Here is a 16,331-nt window from a genome sequence, read left to right as displayed (position 1 = left end):
TCACACTCGAACGCTAACCTGGACTGCAGCAGACAGTTTACGGAGGTTTTATTTGAGGCCAACCAAACAAGTTAGCCCCGCCGAATTTGAGACTCTTGTCACTTTCACGCCTGTGGCCAACGACTTAGCGAGGCGACACGGAAACTCATACGAAGCTCGATTAGTTGTTTAGCGCCACAATCACGTCGCGGCCCAGGGTGCGTGAGCATTCCGATCAGAGATCCACACCAACAGAAGCTTCCGATTGATCCCAGATCCACTATCCACGTTCTATTCAGGGGGAAGAGGGCATTTACGAGGTTGTATTGACTACTACGCCGAACTACATACTTCAAAGGGAGCTGTTACAGTGTTGAGCAGATTCAAAGAATGAGGCTCTCGGTTCTCGATAGGGTGCAAATGAGACTGGAAAGCTGACAGCGTACCATGGAGACGTCACCGAATATCGGCATGAAAGAATGCAGCGCGGTCTCGTTCTACCCATCGCTGCCGTCACACAGTCTTGGGCGACCCCAGCTTTGCAACGGTACGTGCCAGGCTCCACCGCCCCAGGGCAAGGGTAACACGCACGGCATCGCGCAGATCGGTTTCGCCCTCAGGTCAATTCTTGAACTTGTGGAACCAGGCCTAGTGCTAGAGGCTGACCGCTTCTCTAATATTTACTTTACCCGGTCCACATTCGGCCCAGGCAAGGGTTGCTTCAGCCGTCAAATTTGAAAATCACCTTGTGACAAGACTATTAGGACAGCAGGTTGTCAGAAGACTGGTGTAGAAGACCGGCACAGCATTCGCGTAAAAAGCACTGCCTGAAGCCTTCTCAACCTCATCCATGTCTCCAAGCGTCTTGCGCCAAATGATGACCGTGGTATGTCTTTTGACAATCACTGTGGCTCTTGGGAGGTCCATGTTCTGTAGCGCGGGACTAATCAGCTCTCAGTCTTGTTGTTCGGGGAATCACCTTGTTCGGGGAATCACCTTGCGGTCTGCCTGTTACAGCACCTGCGTACTGCTCTCAAGAATCGTCGACTTCCAAGTGACCGAACCTTGTCTTTCGTTGGCGTACTCCTCAAAGACAACTCAATAATCCACGTCTGGCCATTTTGTGGATTGGTGCTTTCAACCTAACACCCATTTTTGGTCATGTGGTCTTGTCTCGATGTTTTTGTTTTGGATCTCCACCTCTTTCCTCATCTGTTCAACCTATGATCGACTCGCTTTCTGATATTGTTCTTTCAATTCCATCAAGAATCTTTTTGAGGCTTGAAGGGAGTGATGCGGACTAGGTATTCACGATCCCAGTACTTTCTCGCCCATGGACACGTGAGTACGCAGGACCAGTTCGAAGACTACGACTGCGTGTACAGGCGAACTTTTCGCTGGAATGGTTACCATGCACCACGTCCAAGTACAAGTCACAGTCTGATACTCGCCAACTCCCTGCGATGTTTCTCCTTGGGTCATTCGTGATTAAGCCTTGAGGCACGAAGGATGGGACCGCATACCTGATCTGCATTACCAAGTATGGTGACGTGAACCCTTACGTACTGTCCCGGATGGTACGGGTTGCCTAGGCGCATATTAGTCCCTCTCATCTTTGCTTGCCTGCCATGCCTTCTCACTTCAGTTGCACGCTTATGCACCGTCGCCTAGGGTCGATTTTGCTTTCGAAATATACTGGGTTGACAACACATTGACTATGTCAGGAGGCAAAGAGAACATGTGCAACACGATTTGGGCGGCCGTCAGTTGCGCCATAACTATTGGCGTCGAACCTCCGGCGATCACCTTCTTCGCTTGTTTGGCCCCAGTCTGGGATCAACACCCACACGGCTGGGACGGGATACATGATTGCACGAGTCCACGAGTGGCGAATGTCAACGATATCGTCTGCATGACTTGAACATGCAAGAAGGTAGTGTCAATGAGGCACAGAAAGTTGTTCCGGAATGCATTATCAAACGCGAGACCGCCTAGCCTACCTAGACCCGAGTTCATCTTCCTTGTTGCAGTGACTTGTACAAGGTATAATCTGGTCGATTCTTTCCACCGCTACGGAAGATGCTTGAGGCCTTGCTTCGTACATGACATCTGACAACACTTCTTGAAGCACACTACAAACGGAGGATCGTCATGCACCGCTTCAGGCTTGTCTCGACTGGAAATTCAAGCTAATGTAAGTTCACCTAGAGAGAGTGTGCATTGAGGCTCTGCTGCTGCCAAGTAAGTCAAATTGGGCGATCTTTTCCTCCTGCTCCAGGTCCAACATCTTTCAACGTCAGATTCATGCACGCACGAAAAAGCATCACCTGGATCAAATCACTGCCGACACGCCTTGTAATGTTGCGATGCCACTACTTCTTCGACAACCAACTGAACGCCTTCCGGGTATGTGCAATGTTGGCGACGAGATATTGCCGTTCTCTTGAGGTATCACTTCGTGCTTTTTACGTGTTCCATTCTGCAGTCCGGAGTGGCGCGGTCTGTCTCCAACCGTTGCTTGATTCAAGAATACTTACTATACTTCCTTCAGGGCTGCCAGGCCGGTTCCCGTAAATTCAGCCTCGTCATAAACAATTAGGATCGTAGGATAAAGCTTGCCTCGTGGTGCGAACCAAATTTCGTCGAAAGGGATCTGGGTCCTGCCACGCAATCACCTCACCCGTTGATTCGCATCACGACTTCTCCCTCCTGGAAAATGCATCCAGTTAAGTCGCTATTTTCTGGAGAGCAGATCGAGTATATTAAGTGCGACAATGCGTGAGAGAAAAGAAGATCGCGGAATGATTTCAGCGCTTCACCGTACAGAAAATTGTACGGCGGAGCGCGTGGCCAGGTACATTGCGACTTCCATGCCAAGTCGAGATATCATTTACGACTCACTTCATCGACTTCGAGACATAAATGCGACTCGCTGAACCAAGCTCGAGACAGCATCGAACAAGCTTGAGATATTATCGCGACTCGTTGCACCAACTTGATATATCGCCACGACTTGCTGACTCAAGCTTGAGATATCACTGCGACTTAGTCAAGTCGAGTATTGTCGTGACTCACTGAGGTTTATTGGACTATATGTACGCGTGGAATTCTAGGTAGTCCACCGCTTGGATTGCCAGATTCTCAAGACATCAGCACACGATTCACCCAAGCACGCAGGTTTGTCCAAGATCGTGAAGCACAAATTGCTGGAAGATTTATTCGGGAAGTCGGGAACGTCAACCCAGCATGACTTTCATCACTGTCGCTAGTGCGACACTTCCCAGTGTGCCGCTGGACTTTCAAGGGAACCTACGGAGAATTCTGGAGAGCATCCGAGTTGCAAAAGAACGAGGAGCTACGCTTCGGACAGGACCTGAGGTAGGGCAAATTGCGGATATAGTACGACCGAAGCTGATTTTATCAGTTGGAAATTCCTGGTTATGGATGCCTCGACCATCACCGTAAGTCAGGTCCCTACCTATCAAGAAGTCGCTGACTCGGACACCACAAGTCGAGAACGATACTTTTGTTCACAGCTGGGAGGTGCTCGCCCAGATCCTCAGCGATCCTGTGACTAAAGATATGCTCGTCGACGTAGGTATGGGCGTGAGACATCGAGTGAGTGATAACCCTACTATACTCTCTGCATTGCTTATACTCGAGACAGGATGTACGATACAACTGTCGTATCCTGCTTACATACAAAAGAATCTTCTTGATTCGACCGAAGATGAGCCTTGCCAATGATGGCCTGTATCGCGAAGCCCGTCACTTCACCGCTTGGGTGAAACCGAGGACTGTAGAGACATATTATCTTGAGAAGGTCGCACGCGACATTACTGGACAAAAAACCGTACCTATCGGAGACGCTGTCCTCTCCACATTAGACACGTCCGTTGGGTAAGTCATGTGTGCCCTGATGGGAGGCATCTTCTGGCTCAAAGCTCACAATGAATGAACCAGCTGTGAGACGTGTGAGGAGCTTTTCACTGTAAGTCATTTTCCTCAATGCAGTCAACAGCGTTATTGTCAAGTCAACGTATGCCTAACTTCATTACAGCCACTAAATCCCTCGACCTATATGGGACTCAACGGCGTGGAGGTCATTGTCAATTCAAGTGCCTCACACGCCGAGCTGAGGAAGCTCAACACCAGACTCTCCCTAATCCAGAATTGTACTCGAAAGCTTGGTGGAATTTATATTTATGCCAATGCGACCGGAGTTGGTGAGTCCTTCTATTTCACTGTCCTCCAACAAAGAGGTCTTCTAGGTCAGGAACTGACCTACTTCCCATCCAGATGGCGAGGCTAGAATGATGTTTGACGGCTCATCAATGATCTTGTGCAACGGCAAAGTAATGCAGTATGTATCACGTTATAAACTGCTTGATGTTTCATTTGCTGACTTGCCAAGGCAATCTTCCCAGTTCTCCCTGGTATGCATGACACCCACTGTCCAGGTCAAGAGACTGACACCATACAGGCGCCCGTCGAGGTCATCACTGCGACGATTGATATCGAGGAGGTCCGCAGTTATCGAAGTAGCATATCGAGGAACGTACAAGCTGCAGCACAGCCGGAGTACCCACGAATCGAATGTGACCTATGTTTATCCTCCCCAGCCGACGAGGTTCTACTCTCGAATACATTAAAACTATCGAGACCAATCTCGCTCACCATCCTGGATCCAATGGAAGAAATCTTCAGGGCTGAAGCGGCCTTCCTGTGGCAATACCTCACGCGGGCTAGTGCTGCTGGGTACTTCCTTGCTCTTTCCGGAGGTCTCGACAGCGCTACCGTGACACTCTTTGTCTTTGGCATGGCCAAGGTGGTGTTGCAGTTCATCAACGAAGGAGACGAAAACACGTTGGCGGATCTCAGGCGAATTACGGGCGAGCCAGATCTCACCGTGAAAACACCTCAAGACATTGTAAAGAGGTTACTCCACACATGCTATATGGGAACGCAACACAGTGGGAGCCATACGAGATCGCGTGCTAAACGATTGGCCGAACATGTTGGTGCATTTCATTCTGATCTCAGCATTGATGACACCATTACTGCACACGAAGGTATCGTGGAGCAGGCCTTGAACTTCAAGCCAAGATTTAAGGTCGAGGGAGGAAGCTGGGCAGTAAGTGGCAGTGAAGCCTCTTTGTGTCTATCATTTTCGTGACTGACAATTGGACCCTTACAGGAGAACCTCGCCAAACAAAACATCCAAGCACGAAACAGAATGGTTATTGCATACGAGGCAAGTGATTACTTTGATCACCCCAGAGAGGAGGCATCCTTTCCATTGAATTGACGTTACATCTCCGAACAGTTCTGACTTGTGTGCTTGGAACAGATGGCGCAGCTTAGCACGACAGCTCGCAAAATGCCGCGTGCAGGTTCAAGTCTTTTAGTGGTGAGTACAATCCTTACATTCCCCACCGCCCCAACACGGCGGACAACGGTGCGAGATGCAAGTCCGCCTTGTTGCTGTCCCTCTGGCTCTAGAACCAGTACTAAAAGGTCACATACATAGTTGTCATCTGCGAACGTAGATGAAGCTCTCCGAGGGTGAGATCTGCCGCCACCCTTTTCATCGGATTGACAAGGCTCACAAGTCTGTCATCTAGATACCTGACCAAATACGACTGTTCGTCTGCCGACATCGCGCCGCTAGTAAGCCGACCTTCCCTTTCTCTTCGGACCAGACTCCTAACAGTGGAACCTTGTAGGGAAGCATATCAAAAACCGATGCAAAAGCCTTCCTGGCATGGGCTCGCGAGAAGTGGGACATGCCAATCATCACGGTCCGTACATTTCCTTTCTTCCACGACTTGACATACTCAGAGGCTGATTATCTCCCAAGGAGTTCCTTGAAGCGCGTCCATCGGCTGAGCTATTACCCCTTTCTGCTGGAGAGCAAGACGACGAATCCGAGTCCGAGATGGGTCTTACGTACGATGAATTGAGCACTTTCGGAGTCTTGCGGAAGGTATTTCCCTCTACATTTGACATCCTGCTCCAATCGAAGATCTGACGTTGGTGATAGGTCGAAAAGCTTGGTCCATGGTCTAGTTACCTCCGACTCCTGGTTGAGTGGCAGGATCGGCCTGGATTCGGACCTAAGGAAGTTGCAACCAAGGTCGAGCGCTTCTTCCGATACTAGTAAGTCGTCCAGTCTTGCGCAAAGTGGTATCTGGTATTTGAAGAATCGTCGTGAATCTGTGTCACGGTCTTCCATTCTCTTTTCGTCGGATTTCGCTCCTCTTGATCACGAAGCTGTGCTGACGTACCTGACTGCAGTGCGATCAATCGGCACAAGAGCACTGTCCTTACGCCCAGCGTTCATATGAGTGCATATGTAAGTGATCGGTCCTCGAGGACTGGTGTATGACTCTGGCATCGTTCGGTGGCTTACGATATTCTAGAATCCAGATGATAACCGTCATGATCTCAGGCCGTTCCTGTATGTCATCGACTGGCCGTGGCAGTTCAACAAGATCAGAAAACATGCCGACGCTCTGGTGGAGAGGTTGGCCCAGAAGGGTGATCACCCAAACGGTCAGCAAGTGGATTGAAATAGTCTGTTGGGAAGGCAGAAGAGGTCTCTCAGCGCCCATGCAGGGTTTCGCCATGTCCTGTTGAGGAGCAGCACAACTCATCTCAGTATGCACAGACGATCAAGCGACAACATACGCAATTGACAAGCTTTACGTGGGTGTCTACATCGCATCGCTTCATTTGATCTTTGAGTCCGTCACCTCGGACTCTGAAACCAGCTGGCTTCAGCCCCGACAGGCTGCTCGTGGCCCCGTATTATCGCTGGGCGATAGGGTCGATAAGTTGACGGAGGGTCAAAAGACAAGCAGATTTTGCCCAGATCTCAGACACACCCCCAGTGGACCAATGCATGTTGCAGCTCCCAGCCACATTCAAAAGACAAAGAGGTACTATTGAGGCACTGCACGGTGTTGGTGGGTGATGTTTGTGGCTATGACTATTCAAGTCGGCCCATTGCACCCCTGAGGATGAGCTGCAAGCGTGATCGAAAGCCCGGCCCATTGAAAGCTTGAAACACCTGGACTTCGGCCACGAAAGTTCAGCCTCATGTAGACATTAGGTGTTTTGGGATAGTAACGCAGGGGCTGTTTGTGAATTTGGCCTCGATTTGCACCTTAAGGCCTCTTTGTTCCTTGAGAGCAGACAACTACATCCCCAGCCGTGGTCGCAAGGCTGAAGGTCCCAGCCGACGCAGCAGCGAAGAACCAGGTCGAGAAAGCTATAGTTGCACATCGAGAGACGCCACGAATTCTGCATACGCAATCATCTCTGGGTCGGCTAACTCCTGAAGCATCCAACCTGGTCACGGTAACACCGAGAACAACAAATAGTGGCGGCTGGTGCCAATTCATGGATGCATGCCTGAGCAGCAGTGGTGGACATAATTCGCTGCATCCGCCCCAGCAATCGTCATCACTGATTGGATCCCAGGTGTGACGGTGGCTGAGTGAGGTTTGTGAAGCGAGGAAGTCCCTGCAATACCGGCGGAGATTACGGATCTGGCCCCTTGCTCCAGTATCAGCCTCAGCCTGTAATAACCATGTACATGATAGCAATGGGACTTAGACTTGGCAACTTCGGATGAACGTGAAGTTGACGAATCCACCAGCATGAGCTGTATTTCGGCTTCTCAGGCTGTCTTCCCATTCTCGAAGATGGGCCTTTCCAAAGCAGTACTGATAAAGAGTATATCGCCCCAATTATCTTCGCCCCTCAATGTCTGTGGATGCCGTCGCAACCTTGCCTCGACCAGGTATATGGCCAATGTCGGTCTTGGTACGATTTACCCTTCTTTGTCCTCTTCCGATGTTGTAGTGGCGTATTTAGCCATATCGTGTGCCCGTGGCGCTTGTGGCTACGTCAAGAAGTCTCAATATAGTCATTCTTGACAAGCTTTACATTGGTACTGACAGAATCTCATAGTTGGATGGGCGTATGTGCTAACAAACAACGCGTGTACACACTGCCCCAGCAAAGTTGCTCAATTGAGATAACGCTTAACGATGCGGCCCTCGAAGGTCGGGGCACGGGCGGCTTTGATGGTCAACATGCTACCAGTGATGTACTAATCATAGCCTGGAATCACTATGAGCGTTATACCAACATGGTCATCTGAAGGGCAGTACCGGCCCCCGCGAAGGAGTTGAGCTTCCGAGCGAGCACGACGATAAGTATTCAGCGCTGTTCCATACGGCATAACATGTCCGCCATCTCGAGATTGACACATTCGAAAGCCCTTGGTCTGACCAAATATCGATGCACTTACTAGGTACAATGCGGTCTCTTTGGGTACATATTATACCCACCAGAAGCAAAGTGCAGCCACCAATTCCGTTAGAATCGATATCAAAACCAGATTCTCTCACCTCCCAACGCTCCAATGGCATGGCAGAATTCGATTTGCATGGAGACAAGGTTGACCGCAGGTTGAAACTAGCATCGACAATGCTAGCCTCCTGTCTACTATTCACAGCCATCTGCTTCGGCAGCCTGCATCTGATCTTCGACATACATGCCACGGAGATACTCGGTATTGCGATCGACACCGACCTCCAGTTTTCCGTGCTCGGACTCATCAATAAGATTATGGATTTCCTGGTAACCGTGACATTACAGGAGGTGGCAGCTGTTATACTCACTCTCTGGCTGACGGACCACAAGCTACACATCTTTCGACCAGGAGCTCGTCTGGCGGATCTTGAGCTTGCCGACGAGCTCACCAAGCCATGGGTTCCCATCATGGTCTTACTGAGTAGATGGAAGATGGGCGGCTGGGACGGGATCAAGTGGCGTGGCATCCTCCGCTTCCTAACAACGTGGACTGTGTCAATTTGTGTTCTGCTTCAGGGTCTTGCCATCAATACTGTTGCCGTGCCGAAGCTGCGATGGACCGACGACAGTCCACAACACTATCCAGCGCTCCGCTTCAATAACATCGACTTGAGTCAATGGTATCAAGGAGCTCAGATGGTCGGCAGTGGCACAACAAACGAAATGCTTGTGGCCAACGCATACAGCACTTCCATAGCGTTCCAAGCGCTTTCGACTCTACCTCAAGGCTTTAATGATAGCAACAACAAAAATGGCCGGTCTCGCGGGCTCCAACAGATTGGTGGCAAAGATGCGGGAGACGACGTACTCCTGATTCTGGATACGCGCATGAGAGGGAATGTTATCCAGGGCACTGCCGTCCACAACCCCTTTGTCCAAAATATCTTTGACTGGTTCCACGCGAATGGTACCGACTCTGCCAGGTATGCTGTTGGCTGGGATGCTGATCTGAAGCTTGTTGTGCCTGTTGTAAACGTTTCCTGCTCGCCGGAAACGCAGACGCAGACGGCTCTCAATCAAACGGTGACGGTACAGCAGGCGGCATTGACTTCCACATCCTTTTCCATCAACGTCAACACTCCACTGGGTCACGCAAATGCGACGCAACAGATCACGAATTGCACACTGAGCTTCTCCCGCGGCCTCTTGCCGGTAAAGTCCTGGATTGTGAGCGATGAGCCCATTAGCACATCACCAAACAACTACAACACAGACTGGAACGGAAATGTTTCTTCATTACCGGCAGAAGAGGTGGATGCCAACATCACCTTGGCTCTCAACCAACAGATGTCCATAATCATGGATCGATTCGAGACAATCACTCAGAATCTCAGCGCCGCCGAGCTGCTGACAACTACGGCAGCTCAAATACGCAACGTCGCCACATATGTCGATTCCGACGAAGATGCCTTGGCGGCCGTGCTTGCCTGGGTTGCGACGTCGAGTCTGGGCTATGCCGACTGGGATGTAACAATGGACCATCCAGACCAAATGCTTGTGGCAAATATCCGATGGCAACTCTACGGCTCTTCACCCCGGTTGAGCTGGGAGTGGTCCACCATGATCATCTTATGTGTTCTGTTACTATCAATGTTCACCAGCATCACGATTTTCGCGATGTACCGCATCTCGCCATCACAGTGTCTCCGACCAGGTGGGATGCTTGTCGCTGCGAATCTCTCCAAGGAGCTTCCAAGCTTACATTCTTCTGGGCCAGCGGATACAGACGTCACAAAGAAGTCGGCCGACGAAACACGTTACTGGATCAGAAGCATGGGCGGTGACAGAATCAGCTTTGTGGACAGCCACAGTCCAGATCAGGGCAAAGCGACCGGTTTGAGGACGCCATATAGATGGGGTTCAAGTTGATGTTGACATTCAATATGTTTGTTTTCTGCGAGGGGGCATTCTTATCCCGGCGTTATCCCGGCGTTATCCAGGGGGTTTCCAGGCGTTATCTAGGCGTGTTATCTCCTAAGTTCTGACAACTTTCAGCATGAATCCATGACATTCTGCAATGTCTACCGCAGCATAGCCTTCGGCGCTTGAGGGTACTCTACAGGTCCACTATAGGTGCTGATTTCTTCTAGTATATAGTAAGAAATAGTGAGCTCCCAATAGGTACTGGCGGCGCTGACGGGACTGTAAGTAGAATCAGACCGACCTCTTGGACTTGCGGACATGAGACGATGAGCAGCCTGTCGAAACCAAATCATAAATAGGGTGATATGTTCAAGGGGTCAGGTATAGGGTGCCGTCACAAAGGCCAAGAAAGTTGTCATTCTATATGTCACCGCTGGTCTCAGTGTCAAGCAAGTCTCAATCCTTCGTCCTCTGCGAGCTGGTCTGCTGTGAATCCGTCATGCAGCTTGTCGAGATACTCGTCGAAGCGGCCAGCGACTTCGATGACGTCCTTCAAATGCTCGTAGGTCATCTTTGTGCCTTTCCATTCAGCATACTGTCTGGCAGTTGTGATGGCATTTCGAATTTGTCGGCCATTCATCTTCTCCTTGGACAGAACCTCCAGATGGTCACGCAAGTCCGCGATGTCGATGGTATTGTCATCGAAGGATTCGAGCCGTTTGATAAAGTTCTCCCAGATCCGTAGACGTTGGTAATTCCCCAGGCTTGGATAATGAAGGGCGAGCTGGATCCTTGACTTGAATGCCTCATCGAACGTTCCCACACGATTGCTCGTGAGTACCAGGATCCCCTCGTAGTACTCCATTACTCGCAGGAAGACGGACACAAGGGCGTTCCTTTGCAGATCCGCAAGGCTCCTTTGTTCCAGGAATACATCTGCCTCATCCAGCAGCACCACACAACCCCAGATTTTCCCCAGATGAAGAACCGACTCAAGATACTTCTCGACGTCTTCAGCTTTGGTACCCACATCTCCACAAGTAACACGATATAGCGGCTTTTGGGCTATTTCAGCGACGCTTTCTGCTGTGAGCGTCTTCCCGGTTCCTGGCCCACCGTGTAGCAAAAGGATGAGGCCGTTCCCCTTGCCCTCAATCAGATCAGTGCCTTTCTCGGCTGCAACTTGTTTGCTCACAAGAGCTCGGATCAGGTCCTTGGCTTTTCGATCGATGACGAGACTCTGAAACGCTTCGACATTCCATTGAACCTCTGAGATCCGATCGACTTCGAGGTCGTGCCATTTCTTTAGCCGCAGATTATAGCCTTTGATTGACCTCGGGGACCAAGAAGTTAAACTTCTCATCGGGCGGTTCATCCTTGGCTAGCGCTTCAGCACCAAGTTCATCCTCCAATTTTCGACTGGCATAGACGTTATCTTTATGCAAGCTGGAGTGAGTCAAAAGGTCGACCATGTAGCGTTCTTCAGCCTGCATGGCAAAGAGGAGACGTTAGTATGACGTTGATTCGAGCGTTCTATTTCGGACGACTTACCATGTTCTGGGCACCAAATCTGTCAGTTTGCATGTACGAAACAAGCCGTCGGTTGCGGCACTTCCAGAAGGTGCTACCCCGCTTACGGAGAGTGTCGACGAGGTCAGCATTGGCATACTTGATGGGAAATACCTGAAGATCGGTGATCTCAGACTCTTTTGGCTTCGGCTCTTCCATTCGCCGTTTCTGCCAGGCACTTGAAGATGTGGCGTTGTCCCATTTGTCAACTTTCTCGACCTCGATGTCAAAGTAATGCGAGCTATGCTCGCGTTGGAAGTTACCATCAAAAGCCCAATGCCAGCCAGTCACCGACCAGTCTTGAAGTTTGATCTTCTCATGCCTGATTCGCATCGAGGCTTCTTCAGTACCATACAGAGGCAGGCCCCGATCTTGGATTGCACGGCTCCCCAGACGTGAGGCATACTTGATGGACCCCATAGATGGCCAACCTGTAGCCACGAACGCCTTGTAGCGGCCGTCCTCTCGCTGTACCAAGATGTCACCTGGTTTGAAGACATAATGGATATAATCTGACGTTATCTTTCCCCGCTCGAAGAGCGCATCGGCGGTTGCGTACTTGTCGCCGTACTGGGATTTGATGTAGTCTAGAAGGAGTGACACCTCTTTGCAGGCTTCAGGAGAGAAGTTTTCTTGGATGGCATCGAGATCTTTCCGGCTATGGTATATGAACAAATACGGAGCCTTAAGTTCCCTTGACAACTGGAACTGTTGCAGTACAGTCGAATACTCCTCTCGAGTTCCCAGGATGTTCTCTATTGCACTAATTAGTGCTTGACTTATAGGTTGGATGGTCTCGCTATTGGGTTGTGGGTGCAACTCAGGCAAAAGGCCAGCGCCTCTGTTGCCCCTGTTGGTAGTGCGCAAGCCAGCATTGTCAACCAAAAATGGGTCGAAGTTGCGGTAGACGATGAATGATACGTCCTTGTTCTTCTCCAGGTATAGGTCGAAATTGTGTAGGGGCAGCTTGCATTGGAGCTGACGCTCGGCACCCTGCCCCAGAACCCATTCTGGCTCGTCGAAATATGGCATGGAAAGCTTAGTTTCGACCTCGGTGCGACCTTTGCGACTGATATAGTGCGTTTCTCTGATGCGGTTCAAGATCTGTAATCTAGATGGAGGCTGATCCTTGCGATCAGCCTCCAACTGCTTGACTTGCCTTTGCAGGAGCCCAATGTACTCTTCCAATTTCACCAGATCCAGCTGAGAAGTGTCGCTCACTCCAAGAACGCGCTGTAGGCCAGCTACTACAGACGGCAACTCTTGTTTGTTGTGGCTTCCGAGCGATCGAGCTTCACCATCGAATGAGGGGGATCCCAAACCGGTGGCAAGGCCTCTCCCTGTCATCGTGATTAAATCATCCAGTTCCTGGCGTTCCATCATTAGCCTCTTTCTGTTCTGTCGCTCAAGCAGCATCAATTGCATCTGATACTCTTGAAGACGGGGATGCCGAAGGATATCGTGAATTCTATCGTCCTCAGTCCGCCTGGTGTCGGCTACAGCATCCCAAGCCTCCTTTTTCGGATCCCTGAGGGCTAGTAGATGTCGTTCTGCTATTTTGCTCCCCGCGCTCTGGTCGTCAGAGATGGTGATATTGATGAAGATTGGCGCCTCAGCGGTTAGTTTAAGAACCGAATTCTTGAAGACCGCAGTAAGCGCACACTCTAATTCAGGTCTTGTAGACGTTGGTTGGGGAACGGCACTTTCAGGAGCATCATCCGTCTCCGATTCTGACCCTATGTCGCTGTCAGTGCTCGAGGTCGCTGTGAAATCTTCCGAATCATCTGAGTGCGAAATTTTCTGGCCGGTCGTGGTGGACTCCTCCTCTTCACTCCATTCTAGATCTTCTTGTAGTTCTTCACTGAAAAATGAGTCCGAGACGTCGTCGTGGGCTGTTTCTTTGCTGCTCAGATCACTGGCTTCTTGAAGGTCCGATAAGGCGGCTGAAGCAGTCTGTTCAGTTCGGGAATCGCATTGGGCGACGCTCCCCTCGTGCCTGGACGTGAGTGATGGAGTAGCGGAATGATCGCCACGGTTTCCGCTATAGGACGTGGTAGACCCAAATTCGTACGCTTTCCGTCAAGGTCAGTCCATTTGTCTAACGGACTGCGTTGTAAAAGAGGACTCACGGTCGGCGAGATGTTGTTCCTCGTCGGTTAGATCTTCGCTATTGGGAGAGCATGACTATGCAACCATCTGGCATAATTGGCTAAGACGTGTTCAACACCGTATGCCCTCAATGGCTCCATGGAGCGTCCATGTTTTCACCCTGTCAGGAGAGACATGAGGTCGCGCAGTCGCCAAAGCTGTTGTCGGTCAGGCTGAACACTAGCGAGGACGCTAATCCAGCTTCACAATCATGGCTTGCATGCAGGCGCAGCTGCACAGCCACATGCGAGGCAGATGCGGGCTGATTCCAGGACGTGCTTTGCACCCATCGGCAGACACTCACTTGGATTTGGGATATTGGATTTGTTACCCTTTTCTTAGAAAGAAGGCAGATTTACTCAAGTTTTATGGTTGCATACCAGTCCATTGTTTAAAGACGTTCGACTAGAGGTTGCTGAGACCCACTACGATCCCCAAGTCCGATCTCCGGAGGCTCGCCCTGACATGCGATGAACCGCACCACACCCGTCCCACTTTCGCGCTGGTACTGCCAAAGCAGGCCGCAAAGGTGCTTGTCTAAAACCGTGAACCATAGCATTATTGCTGACGGTCACCAGCTCCCCAGGAGACTACGACGCGCGACATGCATTTGAGGAAGCCGTACAGGTCTTCAAAAATAAGGGGACTAAAGATCCGCGGAAATCCACGGCTCTTGACAACATTCAAGCAGCTACAATTCACGATGTTGTCGCCGCTGTCAATGCAGCAAGCGAGGCTTACAAGAGCAGAAGAGCGAGCCCTTCGGCACGAAACTGTCTCGTGGAGGTTTCCAAGCGAATAGCTTATTATGGCAAGGTTATGGACGCACTGGTTCAGCAGCATCCGGAATACGTGTCTCTAGCATGGGGCACTATGAAGCTCGTCTTCGGCGTATGTACACTCCGTCCACCGTTGATTTCATGTGCTGAGTCTGTCAGGCTCTGGTCGAGAACGAAAAGTTAGGGACCACGATTGTCACAGGCCTCTGTGAGGTTGCAGATGCTCTGCCCAGGAGTGAACTTGCACTAGAGCTGTATCCCACTGATGCAATGAGGGAGTCCGTGGTCGCATTGTACACCTCGATCCTGCGTTTCTTGACGCGCGCCCTGTTATGGTGCGAAGAGGGCAGAGTCCGCCATGCAATCCATGCTGTCACCAAACCCGCTGCTTTGCAGTATGACGATATCCTGGCTCAAATTCGGCAGGTCAATCGCAGCATATCTGATTGTGCCACAGCAAGTAGCCAGGCTGAACAAAGAGATATGCACAATAAACTGCGCGATGTTGAAACAACTGCGAACTATGAGTTCAGCGAAATCCGGTCACGGCAGAAGGAAACTCAATCAACGTTGGGATTGTTCGAAGACAATACTTCGTCTGCGCTGACCAGGATGGAGAACCATCAGCTGCAGGTCAATACAGATTTGGTTGCCATGACAGTCCTGATCCATGACCTTCGGGACACACTCTTAGCGAGAGACGCCGCATACGCCACCGAGCGCGCGCAAATAACGAATGCATTATCCGACATTCAGCTGTCGCAGGCGTTGGGGGCAATGTCCTCGTCGCTCGCGTTGGACCATATGGCAACTCTTCGTCAAATCGGAAAGCTGCTAGGCCGGCGGCCTGGGAAATCAAGTCGGAATGCTATGAAGTTGCAGACATATGCAACCTTCAACGATTGGTCCACCTCTCCAAGCACAAACATACTGTGTGTCGGAAGCACCTTCAAAGAGCGCAAGGCATTGCAACAGGGCGTCGTCCAGATCATCGAATACCTTCGGCAATCCAAGGTTGCTGTACTATGGGCCTTGAGGAGCCGAAACCAGACATATGAGACGTTAGAGGTACTGAAAAGCCTTGTCTACCAAGCTTTAGCCGCGACTCCCAGCACGGATACCGATACCACATCATCTTCGATGTCGCGGCGACTGTTTAATGCATGCTTCGAAGAGGACTATGTCCACCTTCTGGATGACATCTTGCAGAATTTCAACATCGTTTATATCATCGTCGAATCGTCTGTCATGTCCTCGGACGCCTCGACACGGTTTCAGAAGCATTGTGGTGATCTCCTAGCAAGGTCAGAGTCTCGTGCGCCAAGGGGCCGTTTGAAAGTTCTCGTGGTCAATTATGGGCCGTCAGTACCACCGCCCCCAGGAGCGAAGGATGTTCTTAAGCTAGGAAAATCGAACCAAGGCAGAGCCCAACAAGCAAGGGGCAAGGTCTCCCCAGCATTCAGAGGGCGTCTGTCGTGCAGGAGCTCCGCAGCTGAGTAAACATGCAGCCTTGAAATGAACGGGTACTGACAAAAGACACGTTCAAAAAAGGCAGCAGAATGGATTGTTGAAAGTCGGCTGACGGATGCGATACGAGGTGCCCCTTGA

At 50.7% G+C, this 16,331-nt stretch overlaps 4 protein-coding genes across 4 annotated transcripts; 3 read left to right on the top strand and 1 right to left on the bottom strand.

The window, feature by feature from the left end:
- The first annotated feature begins 2,807 nt into the window (after window positions 1-2,807).
- Window positions 2,808-7,008, top strand: EDD37DRAFT_679932 (glutamine-dependent NAD(+) synthetase). Its single transcript, XM_062819699.1, has 18 exons — window positions 2,808-3,378; window positions 3,404-3,440; window positions 3,491-3,597; window positions 3,647-3,879; window positions 3,943-3,970; window positions 4,040-4,205; window positions 4,279-4,342; window positions 4,394-4,415; window positions 4,463-5,113; window positions 5,177-5,218; window positions 5,330-5,389; window positions 5,510-5,544; window positions 5,604-5,649; window positions 5,706-5,780; window positions 5,840-5,965; window positions 6,023-6,138; window positions 6,277-6,334; window positions 6,402-7,008. Exons 1-18 carry the CDS (start codon window positions 3,226-3,228, stop codon window positions 6,549-6,551), a joined length of 2,169 nt encoding a protein of 722 aa, XP_062670625.1. The 5' UTR covers window positions 2,808-3,225; the 3' UTR covers window positions 6,552-7,008.
- A 987-nt stretch (window positions 7,009-7,995) lies between these two features.
- EDD37DRAFT_357026 (uncharacterized protein) lies at window positions 7,996-10,442 on the top strand. Its single transcript, XM_062811842.1, has one exon. It carries the CDS (start codon window positions 8,290-8,292, stop codon window positions 10,231-10,233), a length of 1,944 nt encoding a protein of 647 aa, XP_062670624.1. The 5' UTR covers window positions 7,996-8,289; the 3' UTR covers window positions 10,234-10,442.
- EDD37DRAFT_679922 (uncharacterized protein) lies at window positions 10,443-13,143 on the bottom strand (the record flags this gene model as incomplete). The annotated part of the gene is made up of 3 exons (XM_062819698.1): window positions 10,443-11,530; window positions 11,562-11,714; window positions 11,779-13,143. The coding sequence occupies 3 exons, from the start codon at window positions 13,141-13,143 to the stop codon at window positions 10,673-10,675; spliced, it is 2,376 nt and encodes a 791-aa protein (XP_062670623.1). The 3' UTR covers window positions 10,443-10,672.
- A 1,128-nt stretch (window positions 13,144-14,271) lies between these two features.
- EDD37DRAFT_356873 (uncharacterized protein) lies at window positions 14,272-16,330 on the top strand. Its single transcript, XM_062811840.1, has 3 exons — window positions 14,272-14,473; window positions 14,523-14,835; window positions 14,883-16,330. Exons 1-3 carry the CDS (start codon window positions 14,415-14,417, stop codon window positions 16,221-16,223), a joined length of 1,713 nt encoding a protein of 570 aa, XP_062670622.1. The 5' UTR covers window positions 14,272-14,414; the 3' UTR covers window positions 16,224-16,330.
- The last annotated feature ends 1 nt before the right edge of the window (window position 16,331 follows it).

This window comes from Exophiala viscosa (assembly GCF_022695815.1).
Source record: "Exophiala viscosa unplaced genomic scaffold EDD37scaffold_4, whole genome shotgun sequence".
Lineage (NCBI taxonomy): Eukaryota > Fungi > Ascomycota > Eurotiomycetes > Chaetothyriales > Herpotrichiellaceae > Exophiala > Exophiala viscosa.
Note: the sequence above shows the minus strand (reverse complement) of the source record. Positions and strands in the feature narration are given on the sequence as shown.

Bases quoted from the DNA above. Each gene is read 5' to 3' on its own strand.
- EDD37DRAFT_679932 (XM_062819699.1), top strand. From the start codon at position 3,226: ATGACTTTCATCACTGTCGCTAGTGCGACACTTCCCAGTGTGCCGCTG. The intron at 5,545-5,603 runs GTGAGATCTGCC...TCTGTCATCTAG, and splicing joins GTAGATGAAGCTCTCCGAGG to ATACCTGACCAAATACGACT. The intron at 5,966-6,022 runs GTATTTCCCTCT...CGTTGGTGATAG, and splicing joins CTTTCGGAGTCTTGCGGAAG to GTCGAAAAGCTTGGTCCATG.
- EDD37DRAFT_357026 (XM_062811842.1), top strand. From the start codon at position 8,290: ATGCACTTACTAGGTACAATGCGGTCTCTTTGGGTACATATTATACCC.
- EDD37DRAFT_356873 (XM_062811840.1), top strand. From the start codon at position 14,415: ATGAACCGCACCACACCCGTCCCACTTTCGCGCTGGTACTGCCAAAGC. The intron at 14,474-14,522 runs GTGCTTGTCTAA...GACGGTCACCAG, and splicing joins TGCCAAAGCAGGCCGCAAAG to CTCCCCAGGAGACTACGACG. The intron at 14,836-14,882 runs GTATGTACACTC...TGAGTCTGTCAG, and splicing joins CTATGAAGCTCGTCTTCGGC to GCTCTGGTCGAGAACGAAAA.